The 18,772-nt window shown below is 44.2% G+C and overlaps 1 protein-coding gene across 1 annotated transcript in view; it reads right to left on the bottom strand.

The window, feature by feature from the left end:
* The window catches only part of SFI1 (SFI1 centrin binding protein), a 120,434-nt gene that overhangs the window by 100,002 nt on the left and 1,660 nt on the right, over window positions 1–18,772 (bottom strand). Inside the window, exon 2 of the mRNA XM_032139845.2 lies at window positions 6,108–6,229. Within this exon, the coding sequence (XP_031995736.2) occupies window positions 6,108–6,199 (92 nt within the window). The 5' untranslated portion in view covers window positions 6,200–6,229. The remainder of the gene's footprint in view (window positions 1–6,107; window positions 6,230–18,772) is intronic.

Here is an 18,772-nt window from a genome sequence, read left to right as displayed (position 1 = left end):
ATGAGATCCTGTCCCCCCAAAAAAAAGAAAAAAAGAAAAAAGAAACACACACACACACACACACACAAAGTATAATGAGACATACCTACCAGATTAGTATAGTGTTGGTAAGTCAATGAACATGTTCATACACTGCCAACAAGAGTATAAACTGGTACAAACAATTCAGAAAATCATTATCTAGCAAAATTGAAGATTCCCATAATCTTTGGTCCACAATCTATTCTGAAGTGGATACCATAGAACAGTGGTTATCAAAGTGTGATACCAAAGCCAACAGCATAACCATCACTTGGGAACTTACTAGAAATACAGATGGTTAGCCGGGTGCAGTGGCTCACACCTGTAATCCCAGCACTTTGAGAGGCTGAGGCGGGCAATCATGAGGTCAAGAGATTGAGACCATCCTGGCCAACATGGTGAAACCCTGTCTCTACTAAAAATACAAAAATTAGCTGGGCGTGGTGGCACGCGCCTGTAGTCCCAACTACTAGAGGATGAGGCAGGAGAATCGCTTGAACCTGGGAGGTAGAGGTTGCAGTGAGCTGAGATTGCACCACTGCACTCCAGCCTGGCGACAGAGTGAGACTCTGTCTCAAAAAAAAAGGAAGACATTCTGTCATTTTCGACAACATGAATATCGGAAATGGAGAACATTATATTAAGTGAAATACTCCAAACACACAAAGACAAATATGACCTGTTCTCGCTTATATGTGGAATCTAAAACAAATGAATGCATAGAAACAGAGAGGAGAATGATGGTTACCAAAGGCTAGGAGTAGGGGGAATGGGAAGATGGTAATCAAAGGATACAAAGCCTCAGTTAAATAGGAGAAATACAGTTGATTTTTTTTTTTTTTTTTTTTTGAGACAGAGTCTCACTCTGTCGCCCAGGCTGGAGTGTAGTGGTGCAATCTTGGCTCACTGCAAGCTCCGCCTCTCAGGTCCACGCCATTCTCCTGCCTCAGCCTCCCGAGTAGCTGGGACTACAGGCGCCCGCCACCATACCCAGCTAATTTTTTTTTTGTATTTTTAGTAGAGACGGGGTTTCACCATGTTAGCCAGGATGGTCTCGATCTCCTGACCTCACGATCCGACCGCCTTGGCCTCCAAACTGCTGAGATTACAGGCATGAGCCACTGCGCCCGGCCAGTTGATTTTTAATATCTATTGAACAGCATGGTGACTATAGCTAAAATTCAGTACTACATTTTTTTTTTTTTGAGATGGAGTTTCACTCTGTCACCTGGGCTGGAGTGCAGTGGTGCAATCTCCAATCTCAGCTCACTGCAACCTCCAACTCCCAGATTCAAGTGATTCTCCTGCCTCAGCTTCCCAAGTAGCTGGGATTATAGTAGTGTGCCACCATGCCAGACTAATTTTTGTATTTTTAGCAGAGACAGGGTCTTGCCATGTCAGCCAGGCTAGTCTCCAACTCCTGACCTGAGGTAATCCACCCACCTCAGCCTCTGAAAGTGCTGGGATTGGCTGGGCGCAGTGGCTCACGTCTGTAATCCCAGCACTCTGGGAAGTCGAGGCGGGTGGATCACGAGGTCAGGAGTTTGAGACCAGCCTGACCAACATGGTGAAACCCGGTCTCTACTAAAAATTCAAAAAAAATTAGCCAGGCGTGGTGGTGTGCGCCTGTAATCCCAGCTACTCAAGAGGCTGAGGCAGGAGAATCGCTTGAACCCAGGAGGCGAAGGTTGCAGTGAGCTGAGATCGCACCACTGCACTCCAGCCATGCCACTGCACTCCAGCCAGAGCAAGACTTTGTCTAAAACAAAACAAAACAAAACAAAACAAAACAAAACAAAACACCAAAGTGCTGGGATTGCCGGCATGAGTCACCACGCCCGAGTACTATATATTTCAGTATCCCTAAGAGAGTAAATCTCAAATCTTCTCATTACAAAAAATGTCAAGGCTCGGTGCACCATCTCACACCTGTAGTCTGAGCACTTTGGGAGGTGGGCAGATTGCTTGAGCCCAGGAGTTCAAGACCAGCCTAGGCAACGTGGTGAAACCCCATTTCTACAAAAAATACAAAAATTCACCAGACATGGTGGTGCATTACTGAAGTCCCAGCTACTTGGGGGTCCGAGGCATGAAGATTGCTTGATCCCAGGAGGCTGAGGCTGCAGTGAGCCATGATCACACCACTGCACTCCAGCCTGGGCAACAAAGCGAGACCCTGTCTCAAAAGAAAAAAAAAAGTCAAATATTTGAGGTGACAGATAAGTTAAATAAGTTAAATAGCTTGATTTCATCATTTTACATTGCATTAAAAAATCATAACATCAGCTGGGCATGGTGGCTGATGCGGTTTTACCATATTGGTCAGACTGGTCTCAAACTCCTGGCCTCAGATGATCTGCCCACCTCGCACTCCCAAAGTGCGGGATTGCAGTGCTGGGATTACAGGCGTGAGCCACCATGCCGGCCAATAACCTATTTCTTTACCTGGGTTATGGTTACATTGTTTGTTTCAAAATGATATCTTAAATGATATATTTTTCCATACCTTTCTGAATCTGCATATTTAACACCTAAGGCTGGGGCACGGTGGCTCACACCTGTAATCCCAGTACTCTGGGAGGCCAAGACAGGCGGATCACTTGAGGCCAGGAGTTCCAGACCAGCCAGACCAACATGGCAAAGCTCCTTCTCTACTAACATAAAAAAATTACCTGGGCGTGATGGCATGTACCTGTAATCCCAGTTACTCGAGAGATTAAGGCAGGAGAATCACTGAGCCCGGGAGGCAGAGGCTTCAGTGAGCCAAGATCACGCCATTGTACTCCAGCCTGGGCAACAGAGCAAGACTCTGTCTCAAACAAACAAACAAAAAACTTAAAGGAAATATATTCCCTTCTTAGCCTCCTCAACCTAAAGCAGCAGGGTATTTGAAGAAACCAGGCTGAGGCAGGAGAATTGCTTGAACCGGGAGGCAGAGGTTGCAGTGAGCAGAGATCGTGCCACTGCACTCCAACCTGAGCGACAGAGCAAAACTCCATCTTAAAAAAAAAAAAAAAAGAAACTATGCCAGAGTTAGAGGCCACAGAGCTTCATATCAAGGCCATCGTTAATTTGCTTGAGAAGATGAAATAAAGCAGGCCTAAAGAGTACTCTGTGGACCACGTAGTAAACACTGTCAGGGTGCTGGTTCAGCTTAAGAGGACTCCTTCTATGAGAACATCTATCAACAGGGGCAGGATCTCAGCAGCTATACTTGAACTCAATGACCTTCCTCCAAGTCCTAGTTGATTACACCAGGGGAAAAAACTGACCCTTGCTGGATCAACCAAATTCATTCTCCCACAATGAAATTCTGAAGCACGAAGATGGCTCTGCTCAGGAAGAAGGGTCCATAATACCTGCTGAATAGGTCCTCAAACAGTTCTCACTCCCACTTTGCCCAAGACCCAGTGGATTCTATAAGAAACTTCTGTATATTCATAGCAGCCTAAGTTGCAAGCTACAGGAACCCAATTCAAATTAGTTTAAGAAAAAAAAAGAGCATAACAGTAAGGGTCCCTCAGCAAAACTGGCAAGTCTTTACCTAGATCAACCAATGAGAAAAGAGAGAAGACACAGATCACCAAAATTAGGTATGAAAGAAAGGACATTACCACTGACCCTTCATAAATTAAAAGAATTATAAGGGCATACAGTTAACTTTATGCCAACAAATTAGACAACATAAATGAAATTGAAAAATTTCTAGAAAAACTGAAATTACCAAAATTAACTCAGGAAGAAACACAGCTGGGCTCAGTGGCTCATGCCTGTAATCCCAGTACTTTGGGAGGCCGAGGCAGGTGGGTCATTTGAGGTCACGAGTTCAAGACAAGCCAGGCCAACATGGTAACACCCCATCTCTACTAAAAATACAAAAATTAGCCAGGCATGGTGGCATGTGTCTCTAATCTCAGCTACTCGGGAGGCTGAGGCAGGAGAATTGCTTGAACCAGGGAGGCTGAGGTTGCAGTGAGCCGAGATCACACCACCATACTCCAGCCTGGGTGACAAGAGTAAGACTCTATCTCAAAAAACAAACAAAAACAATAAATAGAAACCTAATAGATCTCTATCAAGTAAAAAAAATTAAATGAGTAATTAAAAATTTTCCTACAAAGAGGCCAGGCTTGGTAGCTCAAATCTGTAATCCCAGCACTTTGGGAGGCTGAGGCAGCAAGACTGCTTGAGCCCAGGAGTTAGAAACTGCACTGAGCTGTGATCGTGCCACTATACTCCAGCCCAGGCAACAGAGCAAGACCCTGTCTCCAAAATAATTTTTCCTACAAAAAAAAGCAGATAGTGTCAGTGATTAATTCTACCAAAGATTTAAAAAGAAAAAGAAATAATAGGCTCAACACCTGTAATCCCAGCACTTTGGGAGGCGGAGGTGGGCAGATCACCCCAGGAATTTGAGACTAGCCTGGCTAACATGATGGAGAATCACTTGAACCGGGCAGGCAGAGATTGCAGTGAGCCGAGACTGTACCACTGCACTCCAGCCTGGGCAACAGAATGAGACTCCATCTCAAAAATAAATAAATAAATACCATAACAATGCTCTATAAACTCTTCCAGAAAATAGAGGAACACTTCCAAATTCATTGAGACCAGTATCACCATCATACCAAAGACAAAGATATTACCAAAAAGAAAAAAAAAAGACCAACAGACCTCGTGACTAGACATAAAAATCCTCAAAAAATAGTAGCAAACCAAATCCAACAATGTATAAAAACCATTGTGATGGTTAATATTAAGTGTCAACTTGATTGAATTGAAGGATGCAAAGTATTGTTTCTGGGTGTATCTGGGTGTTGCCAAAAGAGATTAACATTTGAGTCAGTGGACTAGGAGAGGAAGGCCCACCCACAATGTAGGTGGGCACCATCCAATGGCTGCCAGCACAGCTAGGAAAAGCAGGCAGAAGGTAGGAGAAGCTGACTTGCTAAGTCTTCTGGCCTGCATCTTTCTCCCATGCTGGATGTTTCCTGACCTCGAACATCAGACTCTAAGTTCTTTGGCTGTTGGATTCTTGGACTTAACCAATGGTTTACCAGGGGCTCGCAAGCCTTTGGCCACAGATTGAAGGCTGCACTGTTGGCTTCCCTACTTTTGAGGTATTGGGACTTGGACTGAGCTACTACTGGCTTCCTTGCTCCTCAACTTGCAGACTGCCTATCACGGGACGTCACCTTGTGATTGTGTGAGTCAATTCTCCTTAACAAACTCCTTTTCACATATACATATATCCTATTAGTTCTGTCCCTCTAGAGGACCCTGACTAATACAACTATATGCCATATAAACACCATGACTAAATGGGATTTATCCCAGGAATGCAAGGCTGGTTTAACATTCAAAAATCAATTTATGTAATACACCCTATTAATAGAAAAAAGAACGAAAACCACATGATTATCTCAATAAATGTACAAAAACCATGTGACAAAATCCAATAACATTCATGATAAAACCTAGGAAAGGTCACAAGAAAATAGATGACATATTAAAAATAGGACAACCTGAAGATGGTATATTTACAAACTTGTGGGTGTAGAGGAACTACAAGGAACAGTGCAGGAACCTGAAGCTAGTAGAAGCTAAGGTGGTACTACCTCTAGGCCCAAAGAAATGAGGGGAGGGAACAATTACCAAAACCCAGAAAGGGAGAGTTATACAGAGTCTGCCACATTATAAGGTGCCGAGAACTTCAGTGGAGAGATACAGCCAACTAAAGGTAAAAGTCTGAAAGCAACCATGATCAAAAGTAAAGACACGAGAGCCGGCCAACCTTGATGATATAACTTCAAAGCTCAGGAAAATAATACTCACTTCTGCTCAGAATCAAATTTTAATGATTGATATTTCCATGCACTACTCAGAATGTTTTTTGACAACAACATAATGTACGAAATGTGTATTATCTTATAGATGAAAAACTCGAAATATCAATGACAAAAAAAAACCTTACCCATAGTTACTACCTCACTCATAATTTATAAATTTTTTCATACACAAAATGTTTACAGTTTTATATGAACCATTATTCCAGTTATATTTTTTTCTCAAGTCCCATCACTCACCTGGAATCAACCTTCTTCTCCATTCTCTGCTTAATCACTTTTTGATGGAAACTGTGGCTTGATATACACTTCTCAGTGAGCAGATTCTTCATGAATCAAAGTCTTTTATCTTCCCCTTCTAACTACAAGAAAAAGGGGAATAAAAAAGAGAGAAAATGATTTGCAGCCTCTCAGGAGCCACATTTCTGAACAGCCACATGCCAGCTCCTAGTCTCCTGCCCTCCTTAATTCAACACTAGATGAACATGGGCTAAGTCTCTGACTTAAAATATTATATTTAAATTACATTTTTTTTTATTTTTTGAGACGAAGTCTTGCTCTTTTACCCAGGCTGGAGTGCAGTGGCACGATCTCGGCTCACTGCAACCTCCACCTCCTGGGCTCAAGCGATTCTCCTGCCTCAACCTCTCAAGTAGCTGGGATTACAGGTACCTGCCACCACACCCGCCTAATTTTTGTATTTTTCAGTAGAGACAGGATTCCACCATGTTGGCCAGGCTGGTCTCAAACTCCTGACCTCAAGTGACCTGCCCACCTTGGCCTCCCAAAGTGCTAAAATTACAGTGGTGAGCCACCACACCCAGCCTCATTGTGGCTTTGATTTGCATTTCTCTAATGATCAGTGATATTGAGCTTTTTTTTCATGTTTGTTCACCATATATATATCTTCTTTTGAAAAGTGTCTGTTCATGTCCTTTGCCCACTTCTTAATGGGGCTGTTTTTATCTCATAATGTTGTAAATGCTAGATGTTAGACCTTTGTCAGATGGATAGAGTGCAAAAATTTTCTCCCATTCTGTAGGTTGTCTGTTTACTCTGATGATAGTTTCTTTTGCTGTGCAGAAGTGCTTTAGTTTAATTAGAAATTAAATTTGTCAATTTTTGAATCTGTTGCAATTGCTTCTGGCATCTTCATTATGAAATCTTTGCATGTGCCTATGTTTTGAATGGTATTACCTAGATTTTCTTCTAGGGTTTTTATAGTTTTGTGTTTTAAATTTAAGTCTTTAACCCATCTTGAGTTGGTTTTTATATATGGTGTAAAGAAGGGGTCCAGTTTCAATATTTGAATATGGCTAGCCAGTTCTCCCAGCACCGGTTATTAAATAGGGACTCCTTTCCCCATTGCTGGTTTTGGTCAGATTTGTCAAAGATCAGATAGTTGTAGGTGTGCAGTCTTATTTCTGGGTTCTCTATTCTGTTCCATTAGTCTATCTTTCTGTTTTTGCGCCAGTACCATTCTGTTTTTGTTACTGTAGCCTTGTAGTATAGTTCGAAGTTGGCTAGCGTGATGCCTGCAGCTTTGTTCTTTTTGCTTAGAATTGTCCTGGCTATTCATGCTTTTTTTGTTCCATATGAATTTTAAAGTAGTTTTTTCTAATTCTGTGAAGAATGTCAATGGTAGTTAATGGTAATAGCATTGAAACTGTAAATTGCTTTGGGTGGTATGGCCATTTTCATGATATTGATTTTTCCTATCCATAAGCATGGAATGTTTTTCCATTTGTTTGTGTCACCTCTGATTTCTTTGAGCAGTGGTTTGTAGCTCTACTTGAAGAGGTCTTTCACTTTCCTTGTTAGCTGTATTCCTAGGTATTTTATTATTTTTGTGGCAACCGTGAATAGGAATTCATTCATGATTTGGTTCTCTGCTTGCCTGTTATTGGTGTACAGGAATGTTTGCAATTTTTGCACACTGATCTGTATCCTGAGGCTTTGCTGAGGTTGGTTATCAGCTTAAGAAGCTTTTGGGCTGAGACGATGGGGTTTTCTAGATACAGAATCATGTCATCTGCAAAATGTTATTTTCTAATGAAGGAAACTGAGAGGAGAGCGAGCCACACTCAGAAGTTGTGCCTGGTTCTTTCATGTCTAGATGCTTCAGCACCTTCAACTTCCCTTCACAAAAACACCAGTAGAGGCCAAGATTTCTTATTTTTCCTCAGATTAATTTTATGGTTATCAGTGTTACTGTGTATAGTTTTCATTTTCTTTCTTTTCTTTTTTTAAAGACAGAATTTCTGGCCAGGCACAGTGGCTCACGCCTGTAATCCCAGCCCTTTGGGAGGCTGAGGTGGGCAGATCACCTGAAGTCAAGAGTTCAAGACCAGCCTGCCCAACATGGGGAAACTCCATCTCTACCAAAAATACAAAAATTAGCCAGGCGTGGTGGTGGGCACCTGCAATCCCAGATACTCAGGAAGCTGAGGCAGGAGAATCACTTGAACCCATGAGGCAGAGGTTGCAGTGAACCGAGATCGCACCACTGCACCACAGCCTGGGCGACAGAGCAAGACTCTCAGAAAAAAAAAAAAAAAAAAAAAAGACAGGCTTTCCCTCTGTCACCCAGGTTGGAATGCAGCAGTGCGATCACAGCTCACGGCAGCCTCGACCTCCTCAGGCTCAGGTGATCCTCCCACCTCAGCCTCCCGAAGTGTTAGGATTATAGGCATAAGCCACCATGCCTGGCCTTTTTTCTTTCTCACGCTGTCATCCAGGGTCTCATGCTATTATCCAGGCTGAAGTACTGTGGCACCATCACAGCTCGCTGCAGCCTCAACCTCCCATGCTCAAGCAGTCCTCCCACCATAGCCTCCCAAGTAGCTGGGACCACAGGTATGCGCCACCATGCTCAGCTTTTTTTTTTTTTTTTTTTTTTGAGACAGAGTCTCGCTGTTGCCCAGGCTGGAGTGCAGTGGCGCGATCTCGGCTCACTGCAGGCTCCGCCCCCCGGGGTTCATGCCATTCTCCTGCCTCAGCCTCCCGAGTAGCTGGGACTACAGGCGCACACCACCTTGCCCGGTTAATTTTTTGTATTTTTTTAGTAGAGACGGGGTTTCACCTTGTTAGCCAGGATGGTCTCGATCTCCTGACCTCGTGATCCGCCCACCTCGGTCTCCCAAAGTGCTGGGATTACAGGCGTGAGCCACCGCGCCCGGCGCTCAGCTTATTTTTTATTATTTGTAGAGACAGGGTCTTGCTATATTGCCCAGGCTGGTCTCAAACTCCTGAGCTCAACTGATCTATCCACCTTAGCTTCCCAAAGTGCCTTTTTTTGTGTGTAGAGATAGGGTCTCACTCTGTCACTGAGGCTGGAGTGCAGTGGTGTGATCATAGCTGACTGTAATCTTAAACCCCTGGCCTCAAGCAATTCTCCTGTCTTGGCCTCCCAAGTAGCTGGGACTACAGACAGGCACCACTGCACCTTGCCTAGTTTTCATTTTTTCTTTTCTTTTTTTTTTTTTTTTTCGAGACAGTCTTGCTCTGTTGCCCAGGCTGGAATGCAGTGGTGCAATCTAGGCTCACTGCAACCTCCACTTCCCGGGTTCAACCGATTCTCCTGCTTCAGCCTCCCATGTAGCTGGGATTACAGGAATGCACCACCACAACTGGCTACTTTTTGTATTTTTAGTACAGATGGGGTTTCCCCATGTTGGCCAGGCCGGTCTTAAATTCCTGACCTTAAATGATCTGCCCGCCTCGGCCTCCCGAAGTGCTGGGATTATAGGCGTGAGCCACTGTGCCTGAGCCCATTTTTCATTTTCAATTGGTGATAATTTCTATTAAAAATATTCATTAGGAACTGAATACATTATGACATAGTTTTATTATTATTATTATTATTATTATTTTAGTGCCAGGAATGGTAGTGTTGTGGGTTGAATTGTGTTCCCCAAAAAAGATTTGCTGAAATCCTAACCCCTGCTACCTGTGAATGTGACCTTATCTGAAAACAGTGTCTTTGCAGAAGTAATTTAGATGTAAGTTAAGATGAGGTCACACGGGAGTAGGGTGGGCCCTTAATCCAACACGATTTGTATCTTTCTTAAAAGAGAAGAGATACAGGGACAGATACACATAAAGAGGAGAATGCAATGTGATGACAGAGGCAGAGATTAGAGTAATGTATCTACAAGAATTGCCAAAGATTGCGGCAACATCAGAAGCTAAGAGAAAGGCATGGAACAGATCCTCCCTTGAGCCTTCAGGGAGAGGATGACACCTTGATTCCAGACTTCTAGCCTCTAAAACTGTGAAAGAATAAACTTCTATTAATTTTAAGCCAACAGGTTTGTGGTACTTTGTTACAGCAGCCCTAGGAAGCTAATACAAGTAGTAAGATAGAAGAGTAAGATTTAAGTAGATGGTGGAGGCAAGCTAACAGGGTGAACACATCCTATGTTGAGTAATTGTGATGCATTTACAAGGTGTTTCATTCTAAAAGAATGAAGTCACCCTTATAATCAAGGTCACATATTTCAATGACAATCAGACAAGGAATTAGCCAGTTTATCCATACAAAACGAATAATCCTTACTTACATCAAACCGATGTCCTAGTTTTTCTGATACTACACTCCAAGTAACAAAAGTCATCATAAGTGATTATTTCTACAAATAAATCAAATAGAAGGAGTATTCAAGTAATGATTTTTGGTGAAATACTGCTATAATCAATGTGTCACTGCCTTGGGTTTCTGTCATAATGATCCTGTGGAATGTCCTTCGTGGTGAAGGACTCCCTTGTATTATATACTCTGTACCAGATTTGTACATGTCTGCCTTCCCCACTAAAATATAAATTCCATGAAAACAGGAATCATATTTGATCTTCTCTCCACTCTATCTCCAGCCTCTAAAACAACGTCTGTAACCTCACAGATAAAATACACATATACTGGAAAAACTAGGACACAGGTTTGCTTTCAATAAGGACATGTATGAATATAAACTTGCTTATAAGTTGGAATATAATGATAATCAAATACAAAACATGGCCAACGATGGTGGCACACGCCTGTAATCCTAGAACTCTGGGAGGCCAAAGCAGGTGGATCACCTGAGGTCAGGAGTTCGCGACCAGACTGACTAACGTGGTGAAACCCTGTCTCTACTTTAAAAAAAAAAAAAAAAAAAAAGGTGGCATGGTGGTGAATGCCTGTAATCCAAGCTACTTGGGAGGCTGAAACAAGAGAATCACTTGTACCTGGGAGGCAGAGGTTGCAGTGAGCCAAGATCGCACCACTGTACTCCAGCCTGGGCAACAAGAGTGAAACTCCGTCTCAAAAAAAAAAAAAAAAAAAACAGTCCAAGAAAAACAAAAATTATTAGGTGCTGACTCCCAGTTAAACATGTAGATTGACCTTCTAAGGTGACAGTAAAGAATACAAAGGAACAAACCATAAGGTTAAAGAGATGAGAGAAGAGATTATAGGACAGGAGGGATTTCCACAGGGTTTTACAAGAAAGGAAAATGAAGTGGCCTAACAGGTTTGAGGAAATGAAAAGCTTCAGAGTGGATACCAAAGGAAAGTGGGCCACACAGAATTCCAACCCTGTCAGACAGGGTATTCACGCCACTTCTGCTGTCCCGCTTCCAAAATTCTGGTAGCTAGATGGTACCTCTCAGGCAGGAGGCTGGAAAAGTCATCTCAGAAAACACTGAAAACCAACAGATGTCCAGATTCTGAGACCTGTGCCTTACTCTCCATCAATGAAAAAGCAGACTGGTCCCTAGATTACCCTAAAGTGAAGCCCATGAACTCACAAGTCCTGCTCAGACACTAGGAGCTTCCAACTAATTTCTCAGTCATGCCTTTTTTTTTTTTTTTTGAGACGGAGTCTCGCTTTGTTGCCCAGGCTGGAGTGCAGTGGCTCAATCTCGGCTCACTGCAAACTCTGCCTCCTGGGTTCAAGCGATTCTTCTGTCTCAGCCTCCCGAGTACCATCACACCTGGCTAAGCCAGACTAGTTTTGAATTCCTGACCTCAAGCGATCTGCCCGCCTCAGCCTCCCAAAGTGCTGGGATTACAGGTGCTCGGCCATAATCTCTCAGTTACACCTAAGTATAAACGGACAATTGAGAACCATAAAATATTTAGAAAAGACCTCCAACAAATTAAAAAGAGACCAAAATAAACCCAACAAAGTACTGATTAAGTGCTACCATCCATGATGAAATTTTGCTAAAAAATTGAACCTGGCTGGGTGCAGTGGCTCACGCCTGTAATCCCAGGACTTCGGGAGGCCGAGGCAGGTGGATAACCTGAGGTCAGGAGTTCAAGACCAGCCTAGCCAACACAGTGAAACCCCATCTGTAATAAAAATACAAAAATTAGCCGGGCATGGTGGCAGGTGCCTGTAATCCCAGCTACTGGGGAGGCTGAGGCAGGAGAATCGCTTGAACCCAGGAGGTGGAGGTTGCAGTGAGCCGAGATCATGCCATTACATTCCAGCCTGGGTGACAAGAGTGAAACTCCATCTCAAAAAAAAAAAAAAAAAAATTGAACCTGAATATCATCCAGCCTCATCTAGAACTAAGTACAGTAAGTCCTCACTTAACGTCATTGATAGGTTCTTGGAAACTGCAACTTTAAGCACAATTATGTATAAAGAGACCAATTTTACCATAAGCTAATTGATATAAACAAGAGTTAAGTTCTTGTAACATATTTCTGGTCACAAAACATCACCAAACTTGTAAATAAAGATCGAAACCCTTTTAATATTAAACACTGAAATAAATGTGAGCTATACATATATGTACAAAAGATTCAGAAGAACAAGTAAGATAATTATTTACCCACTTATTCCAGTTCAGGGTCAAGGTTGGCTAGAGTCTATCCTGGCAGCTCAGGGCACAAGGGGGGAAGCCACCCTGGACAGGATGCCATTCATGGCATTGCACACTCACACACACACTCACTCACACTAGGATCATTTAGACATGTCAATGAAGCTAATGTGCTTATCATGGGACATGGGAGGAAATCAGAGCATCTGGCAAAAACCCACACAGGCATGAGGAATATGCCAACTACAGACAGACAGTGGACCCATCCAGAATCGATTTTTTCTTATCAATGTTATGTTTTAACAAAATGTTGAGAGTACCACACAATCAAAAATGAATAGACTACAATCAAAATAACATCCATAGAGACGTACTCTGCTACGCATTAGTGCTAAGCACTTTTCATGAACTACCTACTTTAATATAACTACCTCAGCAAGTGGTTATCAACTTCATTTTATAGATGGAGGGCTCAAGTTTCCCAGCTAACAAGTGGTGGAGCTGGGACTAGTATAGGCAGACCTCAGAGAGATTGAGAGTTCAGCTGCAGACCACATAAAGCCAGTCACATGAATTTTTTGATTTCCCAGTTCATATAAAAGTTATGTCAGCTGGGCACAGTGACTCACACCTGTAATCCCAGCACTTTGGGAGGCCGAGGCAGGTGGATCACGAGGTCAGGAGATCGAGACCATCCTGGCTAGCACGGTGAAACCCCATCTCTACTAAAAATACAAAAAATTAGCCGGGCATGGTGGCGGGCGCCTGTAGTCCCAACTACTCAGGAGGCTGAGGGAGGAGAATGGTGTGAACCCAGGAGATAGAGCTTGCAGTGAGCCAAGATCGCACCACTGCACTCCAGCTTGGGCAACAGAGTGACACTCCGTCTCAAAAAAAAAAAAAAAAAGAAGTTATGTCTACACTTGTAGTTAAGTGTGCAATAGCATTGTCTAAAAAACTAATGTACATACCTTAATTTAAAAATACTTTGGCAGGGCACAGTGGCTCATGCCTGTAATCTCAGCACTTTGGGAGGCCAAGGTGGGCGGATCACGAGGTCAGGAGTTCAAGACCAGCCTGGCCAATATGGTGAAACCCCGTCTCTACTAAAAATACAAAAATTAGCTGGTGGTGGTGGTGGGTGCCTGTAATCCCACCTACTCGGGAGGCTGAGGCAGGAGAATTACTTGAACCTGGGAGACAGAGGTTGCAGCAAGCCGAGATCGCGCCATTGCATTCCAGCCTGGGCGACAGAGCAACACTCAGACTCAAAAAAAACCAAAAGCCACTTTACTGGGCAGGCACAGTGGCTCACACCTGTTATCCCAGCACTTTGGGAGGCCCAGGCGGGAGGATCACCTGAGGTCAGGAATTCGAGACCAGCCTGGCCAACATGGCAAAACCCTGTCTCTACGAAAAACACAAAATTAACTGGGTGTGGTGGCGGGTGCCTGTAATTCCAGCTACTCAGGAGGCCGAGGCAGGAGAATTGCTTGAACCCAGAAGGTGGAGGTTGCAGTGAGCCAAGATCATGCCATTGCATTCCACCGTGGGCGATGAGATGAAACTGTCTCAAAAATAAAAATAAAAATAAATAAAAACACTTTATTGCTAAAAAATGCTAACAATTATCTGATTCTTCAGTGAGTTGTAATATTTTTGCCAGTAGAGGGTCTTGCCTCCATGTTAATAGCTGCTGACTGATCAGGGTAGTGATTGCTGAAGGCTGGAGTGGCTGTGGCAATTTCTTTTTTCTTTTTTTTTTGAGACAGAGTCTCACTCTGTGGTGCGATCTCGGCTCCTGGGTTCAAGCGATTCTCCTGCCTCAGCCTCCCGAGTATCGGGGATTACAGGTGCCCGCCACCACAACTGGCTTTTATATTTTTAGTAGAGTCAAGGTTTCACCACGTTAGCCAGGCTGGTCTTGAACTACTGACCTCAAGTGATCGCCCACCTCAGCCACCCAAAGTGCTAGGATTACAGGCATGTGCCACTGCATCCAGCGGCTGCGGCATTTTCAATTTTTTTTTTTTTTAAGATGGAGTCTCATTCTGTCGCCTAGGCTGGAGCACAGTGGCGCCATCTCGGCTCACTGCAACCTCCACCTCCTGGGTTTAAGCGATTCTCCTGCCTCAACCTCTGGAGTAGCTGGGACTACAGGCGCACACCACCGTGCCTGGTTAATATTTGTATTTTTAGTAGAGACGGGGTTTCACCATGTTGGCCAGACTGGTCTCGAACTCCTGACCTCAGGTAATCCGCCCACCTCAGCCTCCCAAAGTGCTGGGATTACAGGCTTGAGCCACCGCACCCAGCCTGGCAATTTCTTAAAATAAGACAATAGTGATGTGTGTCACATCGATGGACTCTTCCTTTCATCAAAGATTTCTCTATAGCATGTAATGCTATTTAATAGCATTTTACCCACAGTAGAACATCTTTCAAATTGAAGTCAATCCTCTCAAATCCTACCACTGCTTTGTCAACTAAGTTTATGTAATATTCTAAATCCTTTGCTGTCATTTCAGCAATGTTCACAGCATCTTCACCAGGTGTAGGTTTCAACTCAAGGAACCACTTTCGCCAGGCATGGTGGCTCACACCTGTAATCCCAGCACTTTGGGAGGCTGAGAGATGGAGACCATCCTGGCTAACACAGTGAAATCCTGTCTCCACTAAAAATACAAAAAATTAGCCAGACGTGGTAGTACATGCCTGTAATCCCAGCTACTCGGGAGGCTGAGGCAGGAGAATCACTTGAACCCAGGAGGCGGAGGTTGTGGTGAGCACTTTGGGAGGCCAAGGCAGGAGGACTGCTTGAGGCCAGGAGTTCAAGACCAGCCTGGTCAACTAACAAGACCCTCATCTCAAATTAAAAAAAAAAAAAAAAAAATTAGCGAGGCATGGTATTACACACCCAGGTACTCAGGAGGCAGGAGGCTCAGGCAAGAGGATAACTTGCGCCTAGAAATTCAAGGCTACAATGAGCCATGATCACTATTGCATTCCGGCCTGGACAACAGAACAAGACCCTGTCTGAAAACAAAAACAGAAACAAGGCCAGGCACAGTGGCTCAGGCCTGTAATCCCAGCACTTTGGGAGGCCGAAGCAGGTGGATCACATGAAGTCAGGAGGTCAAGAGTGTGCCATGCACTCCAGCCTGGGCAACAAGAGTGAAACTCCATGTCAAAAAAAGAAAAGAAACCACTCCTCATCCATCCAAGTTTTATCATGAGGTTGCAGCAATTGATCACATTTTTAGGCTCCCCTTCTAATTCCAGTTCGCTTGATTCTTCTATCACATCTGCAGTTACTTCCCCCACTCCGGTCTTGAGTCTCTCAGTTATCCATGGGGGTCTGACTCAACTTCTTCAAACTCCTTTTAATGATTCTTTTTTTTTTTTTAGACGGAGTCTTGCTCTGTCGCCCAGGCTAGAGTGCAGTGGTGCAGTCTTGGCTCACTGCAACCTCTGCCTCCTGGGTTCAAGCAATTCTCGTGCCTCAGCCTTCTGAGTAGCTGGGATTACAGGCGCCCACCACCACACCCAGCTAATTTTTGTATTTTTAGTAGAGACAGGGTTTCTTCACGTTGGCCAGGCTGGAACTGATATTTTAACCTCTTCCCACAAATCATGAATGTTCTTAATGGCACCTAGAATGTTAAATCCTTTCCAGAAAATTTTCAATTTACTTTGCCCAGATCCATCAGAGGAATCACTACCTATGGCAGCTATGGCCTCACAAAATGTATTTTTTTGTTTTTTTTTTTAATATGGAGTCTCGTCACTCTGTCGTCCAGGCTGGAGGGCAATGGCGCAATCTTGGCTCACTGCAACCTCTGCCTCCTGGGTTCAAGTGATTCTCCTGCCTCAGCCTCCCCAGTAGCTGGGATTACGGGCGCCCGCCACCATATCTGGCTAATTTTTTCTTTTTTTAGTTGAGACGGGGTTTCACTATGTTGGCCAGGCTGGTCTCAAACTCCTGACCTCGTGATCTGCCCACCTCGGCCTCCCAAAGTGGTGGGATTACAGGCGTGAGCCACCATGCCCAGCCCACAAAATGTATTTCTAAATAATGACTTGAAAGTCAAAATTACTCCTTGAACCATGGGCTGTAGAATGCATACTGTGTTAGCAGACATGTAAAGTAACATTAATCTCTTTGTACATCTTCATCAGAGTTCTTTGGTGACCAAGTGCCTTGTTAATGACCAGTAATATCTTGAAAGGAATCCTTTTTTCTGAACAGTAGGTCTCAATAGCAGGCTTAAAATATTCAGTAAACCACACTGTAAACATGATGTAAAGACATTCAGTAAATAGACATGTGGTCATCCTGGGTTTGTTGTTGCACTTACAGAGCACAGGCAGAATAGAGTTAGCATAATTCCTAAAAGCCCTAGGAGTTTTGGCACGGTACAGGAGCATTAGCTTCAACTTAAAGTCACCAGCTGCATTAGCCCTTAACAAGAGAGGCAGCCTGTCCTTGGAAGCTTTGAAGCCAGGCATTGACTTCTCTCCAGCCATGAAAGTCCTAGAATGGCATCTTCTTCCAGTAGAAGGCTGCTTCCATCTACACTGAAAATCAGTTGTTCAGTGGAGACACTTTCATCAAAAATCTTAGCTAGATCTTCTGGAAAACTTGCTGCCATACTTTGCACTTTGATGTTATAGCGATAGCTTCTTTCCTTAAACCTCAGTCAGGTGCTGTGGCTCATACACCTGTAATCCCAGCACTTTGGGAGGCCAAGACAGGAGGATTGCCTGAGGCCAGCCCGGTCAACTAGCAAGACCCTCATCTCAAAAAAAAAAAAAAAATTAGCCAAGCATGGTGTCACACACCCAGATACTCAGGAGGCTAAGGCAGGAGGATCACTTGCCCCTAGAAGTTCAAGGCTGCAATAAGCCATGATCGCCACTGCACTCCAGCCTGCACGACAGAACAAGACCCTGTCTCAAAACAAAATCAAGGCTGGGCGCGGTTGCTCACGCCCGTAATCCCAGCACTTTGGAAGGCCGAGGTGGGCAGATCACGAGGTCAGGAGATCGAGACCATCCTGGCTAACACGGTGAAACCCCGTCTCTACTAAAAATACAAAAAAATTAGCCGGGCGTGGTGGCGGGCGCCTGTAGTCCCAGCTACTAGGGAGGCTGAGGCAGGAGAATGGCGTGAACCCGGGAGGCGGAGCTTGCTGTGAGCAGAGATCGCTCCACTGCACTCCAGCCTGGGCAACAGAGCAAGACTCCGTCTTAAAAAACAAACAAACAAACAAACAAACCAAAAACAAGGCTGGGCGCAGTGGCTCAGTCCTGTAATCCCAGCACTTTGGGAGGCCAACGGGGGGGTGGATCACATGAGGTCAGGAGTTCAAGACCAGTCTGGCCAACATGGTGAAACGCCCTCTCTACTACTAAAAACACAAAATTAGCTAAGCATGGTGGCGGGCGCCTGTAATCCCAGCTACTCAGGAGGCTGAGGCAGAAAAATTACTGGAACCCAGGAGGTGGGGGTTGCAGTGAGCTGAGATCGTGCCACTGCACTCCAGCCTGGGCGTCAAGAGTGAAACTCGGTCTCAAAACCAAAATCAAACCAAACAAAAACCAACCCTTGCTAGCTTCCAACTTTTTTTTTTTTTTTTGAGAGAGTCTCACTGTCGCCCAGACTACAGCGCAGTGCACTGATCACAGCTCACTGCAACCTCCACCTCGTGGGCTAAAGTGATTCTCCTTCTGAGTAGCTGGGACTATAGGGACGCACCACCGCGCCCAGCTAATTTTTGTATTTTTAGTAGAGGCGGGATTTCACCTTGTTGGCCAGGCTGGTGATCCGACCACCTCAGCCTCCCAAAGTGCTGGGATTACAGGCATGAATCACTGCCCCTGGCCAGCTTACAACTTTTCTTCTGCAGCTTGCTCATCTCTCCTAGCTCTCATAGAATTGAAGAGAATTAGGGCCTTGCTCGAAATTAGACGATGGTTTAAGAGAATGTTGTGGCTGGTTTGATCTTCTATCCAGACTACTAAAACTTTCTCCATATCAGCAATAAGGCTGTTTAGCTTTCTTATCCCTGGTGTGTTCCCTGGAGTAGCAC

The sequence above is a fragment of the Hylobates moloch genome, unplaced genomic scaffold, assembly GCF_009828535.3.
Source record: "Hylobates moloch isolate HMO894 unplaced genomic scaffold, HMol_V3 SCAFFOLD_19, whole genome shotgun sequence".
NCBI classification, from domain to species: domain Eukaryota; kingdom Metazoa; phylum Chordata; class Mammalia; order Primates; family Hylobatidae; genus Hylobates; species Hylobates moloch.
Note: the sequence above shows the minus strand (reverse complement) of the source record. Positions and strands in the feature narration are given on the sequence as shown.